The sequence below is a fragment of the Zea mays genome, chromosome 5 (genome assembly GCF_902167145.1).
Source record: "Zea mays cultivar B73 chromosome 5, Zm-B73-REFERENCE-NAM-5.0, whole genome shotgun sequence".
Lineage (NCBI taxonomy): Eukaryota > Viridiplantae > Streptophyta > Magnoliopsida > Poales > Poaceae > Zea > Zea mays.
In genome coordinates, this window is record NC_050100.1 from 171,082,610 (window position 1) to 171,086,287 (window position 3,678).

Here is a 3,678-nt window from a genome sequence, read left to right on the forward strand (position 1 = left end):
CCCTTTCCCTCTCTCAAACGGTCACTTAGACTGAGTGAGCTTCTCTTCTTAATCAATTGGGACACTTAGTCCCCACAAGGACCACCACACAATTGGTGTCTCTTGCTTTGATTACAAATGGCTTGGGAATAAGAAATGGGGAAGAAGAAAAGTGATCCAAGCGCAAGAGCTCAAAAGAACACGGCAAAACTCTCTCTTCTAGTCACTAATTGCTTTGAGTGGAATTGGGACTTGGAGAGATTTTGATTCAATCTATTTGTGTCTTGTATTGAATGCACTAGCTCTTGTATTGAATGTGTTGGCTGAAAACTTGGATACCTTGAAGTGTGGTGGTTGGGGGGTATTTATAGCCCCAACCAACAAAGTGGTCGTTGGGGAAGGCTGCTGTCGAAGGGCGCACCGGACAGTCCGGTGCGCCACTGGACACTATCCGGTGCGCCAGCCACGTCACCCAACCGTTAGGGTTCTACCGTCGGAGCTCTGACAAGTGAGGCCATCGGACAGTCCGGTGGTGCATCGGACAATCACTGTTCACTGTCCGGTGCGCCTTTTGGCGCCTGCTCTCACTTCTGCGCGTGCAGTCCGCACTGTTCACTGTTACTGTACACTTTTGCAGACGACCATTGGCGCTGTTAGCCGTTGCTCCGCTGGCACACCGGACAGTCCGACGCTACATCCGACAGTCTGGTGAATTATAGCGGAGTGGCATTCCCAGAAACCCGAAGGTGGCGACGGTGCGCCAGACCAGGGCAGCCTTCAGTTGGTTTTGCTCCTTTTTATTTAAACCCTTTCTTGGACTTTTTATTGGTTTGTGTTGAACCTTTGGCACCTGTAGAACTTATAATCTAGAGCAAACTAGTTAGTCCAATTATTTGTGTTGGGCAATTCAACCACCAAAATTATTTAGGAAAAGGTTTGAGCCTATTTCCCTTTCAGCCGCCACCCTTGCCGTCGTCGTCGCCATTGTTGCCATCGTCCTCGTTGCATGCTCACGATGAGGTTGTACCTGATGGATCGCGCAGAGCATGCTCACGATGAGGTTGAGGTATGGCGTGTTCTGTACGACTTCATCCTCTGTCAATGCTCTTGCGTCACCTTCCATCATGCGTGGGCATGCACCAGGTATGGCGTGTTGTCATGTACTTTCTGGTACATTGGTTGTTACTATGGAGGCTTTGTTGCTGTGGTCTCCCTTGGTACTGCATACATGGCCTAAACACGGTTGGGTGATGTTGTGTCTTGTCGCGGAAGTCGTGGATCGATGGTGTCTGTCTGGGTTCCCTCCTTGCGGGTTCGCGTGGCGGGGACTCGATCGTCCGTCCTGCCTCGTAGGCTTGCCTGACGAGGACTTGGTCGTTCGTCCTGCCTCGCAGGCTTGCTCGGCGAGGACTTGGTCGTTCCTCCCACCTCGCGGACTTGCTCGGCAAATGGGTCGTGGAGAGTATGGGCCTCACTATGGGCACCCCATTTCCTGGTACCCGACATAGTGACTAAAAGTGACTAAAATGAGCTTTTTACCCCACCACCTGCCCTCCCCCACGTGAGCTATGCGCTGAACGAGCAAAGAAGTAAATAGGGGTAATGCAGTAAATATACGTAGTAGTTAATGCTCTTTAGTCAGATTTAGTCACTGACACCAAACGAGATACTTTAGTGACTACTAAAGTTTAGTCAGGTGACTAAAGAAACCAAACATAACCCTTAGTGTGAACCGATTTAGGCACACTAGCATATATCCCGTGTTAACGCTACGATCTTGAAGAGGGAGGAGTCAACGACGGCGGTGGCGCAAGTGGATAAGTTGACGACAGCGACGATGACAATGTGAGTGAGGAGAAGGGGGCAGTGGGGACGCAGAGGATGGAAGAGGGGGAGGGGGTGGATAGGGGCAGCAGGGTGGGAGGAGGGAGAGCGCGAGTGAGGGAGAGAGGGCGCCGGGACGCATGGGAAGAGGAAGAGATGAATCAAATAATATTATATATTAAATTTGAGTAAGTAAGAGAGATTTATCTAACGATCCGAATTGTTGGTTTTGATGATCTGTTAAGTTTAGGTGTAATTTGTTTGATGGATTTAGTGATGATTATATGTGTGGGGGTGATTTAGTTTGGTTGGTTTTACAAAAGTTTAAATTTTTTTTAGATTATATAGTGGTATAGATAGTCAAACAGTAGCGGCAATGACATCACGGTAAATGCGCGTTGGCATCCAAATGCAGCTGGACACAGGTCACACAGCCTAACGGATATATCATATATGTGAATCCTAACTGTACACTGTCTGAAGTGGACGAACGGCTCTGGCTTCGGCGTGTTACGTGTATAGTAGGCCCCTTTTGAACGAACGGCGCGGGCCGGGGCCACCACCAGCATCTGCGGCAGGGAGAATCGCGTTGGTTCGACGCAAACGCTACCCGGCGCCCCCTTGCCCTTGGGGCCGGCTATTTTACCGCACCCGTTCTCCCCTCTCTACCGCAGATCAGATCACACTCGTAGAGAGAAGGAAAAATATCCCCAAACCCTAGCTCCCGATCTCGATGGCGAACCCTCGCGTCTTCTTCGACATGACCGTCGGCGGCGCCCCGGCGGGCCGGATCGTGATGGAGCTGTACGCCAACGAGGTGCCCAAGACCGCGGAGAACTTCCGCGCGCTGTGCACGGGCGAGAAGGGCGTGGGCAAGTCCGGGAAGCCGCTCCACTACAAGGGCTCCACCTTCCACCGCGTCATCCCCGAGTTCATGTGCCAGGGCGGCGACTTCACCCGCGGCAACGGCACCGGCGGCGAGTCCATCTACGGCGAGAAGTTCCCCGACGAGAAGTTCGTGCGCAAGCACACCGCCCCCGGTGTGCTCTCCATGGCCAACGCCGGGCCCAACACCAACGGCTCCCAGTTCTTCATCTGCACCGTCGCGACCCCTTGGCTCGACGGCAAGCACGTCGTCTTCGGCCAGGTCGTCGAGGGCATGGACGTCGTCAAGGCCATCGAGAAGGTGGGCACCCGCAACGGCTCCACCTCCAAGGTGGTCAAGGTCGCTGACTGCGGACAGCTCTCCTAGATCTCTCTGATCTGGTCTGTTCGGCCGCCCTCCCTCCGTCATCGTCGACTCCCCCTGCGTCCGTTCCTTTGGATCTGAATAAGATGGTGGTGATCTGAGTGGTGGTCTTAGTTTATCATGTATCGCTCGCAGTTTAATTTAGCGGTTTAGGTGTGGATCTGTGAACCCCATGGCGCCTCTGCTTGATTCGTGTTTCACCTGTTATGTTCTGAGATTCATGATAATGCTATGAGAACTGAAATTCCCGTTTCATGCTTCTTAAATCTTTGACCTCTGCGGTTGTGCCATACGTTTTTATTTTCCATTCCGAGATCTAGGCCACAAAATGATTCTGGTTGTTAGTGTTTTAATGTGAACTGCCAAGCATGGATCACCCAACCTTTGCGTGGCACAGTTCTTTGTTTGGTAAATTATCCCAGCATCCTTTCATGTTTAGATAAGAACTGTCTGATGATTTATAACCAAAATTCGATCTATAATTTATAACCGTCAGTGTCGACGAGACGAGAGAGGGCAATATCTTGAGCAATGTTTTCAGATCGGCCGAAAGGTTCTGATCGCCAGAGGGGCGATCAGTCGGCAAATCGCTATTAATCGACGATCAGCCTGATTAATCGGCCTCT

General features: G+C 51.5%; 1 protein-coding gene across 1 annotated transcript; it reads left to right on the top strand.

Moving 5' to 3' along the window:
* Positions 1-2,282: 2,282 nt before the first annotated feature.
* LOC109939964 (peptidyl-prolyl cis-trans isomerase) lies at positions 2,283-3,318 on the top strand. The gene has a single exon (XM_020538551.2). It carries the CDS (start codon positions 2,537-2,539, stop codon positions 3,053-3,055), a length of 519 nt encoding a protein of 172 aa, XP_020394140.1. The 5' UTR covers positions 2,283-2,536; the 3' UTR covers positions 3,056-3,318.
* Positions 3,319-3,678: the final 360 nt, after the last annotated feature.

Excerpts from the sequence above, each read along its gene's own strand:
- LOC109939964 (XM_020538551.2), top strand. The coding sequence starts at position 2,537 with ATGGCGAACCCTCGCGTCTTCTTCGACATGACCGTCGGCGGCGCCCCG.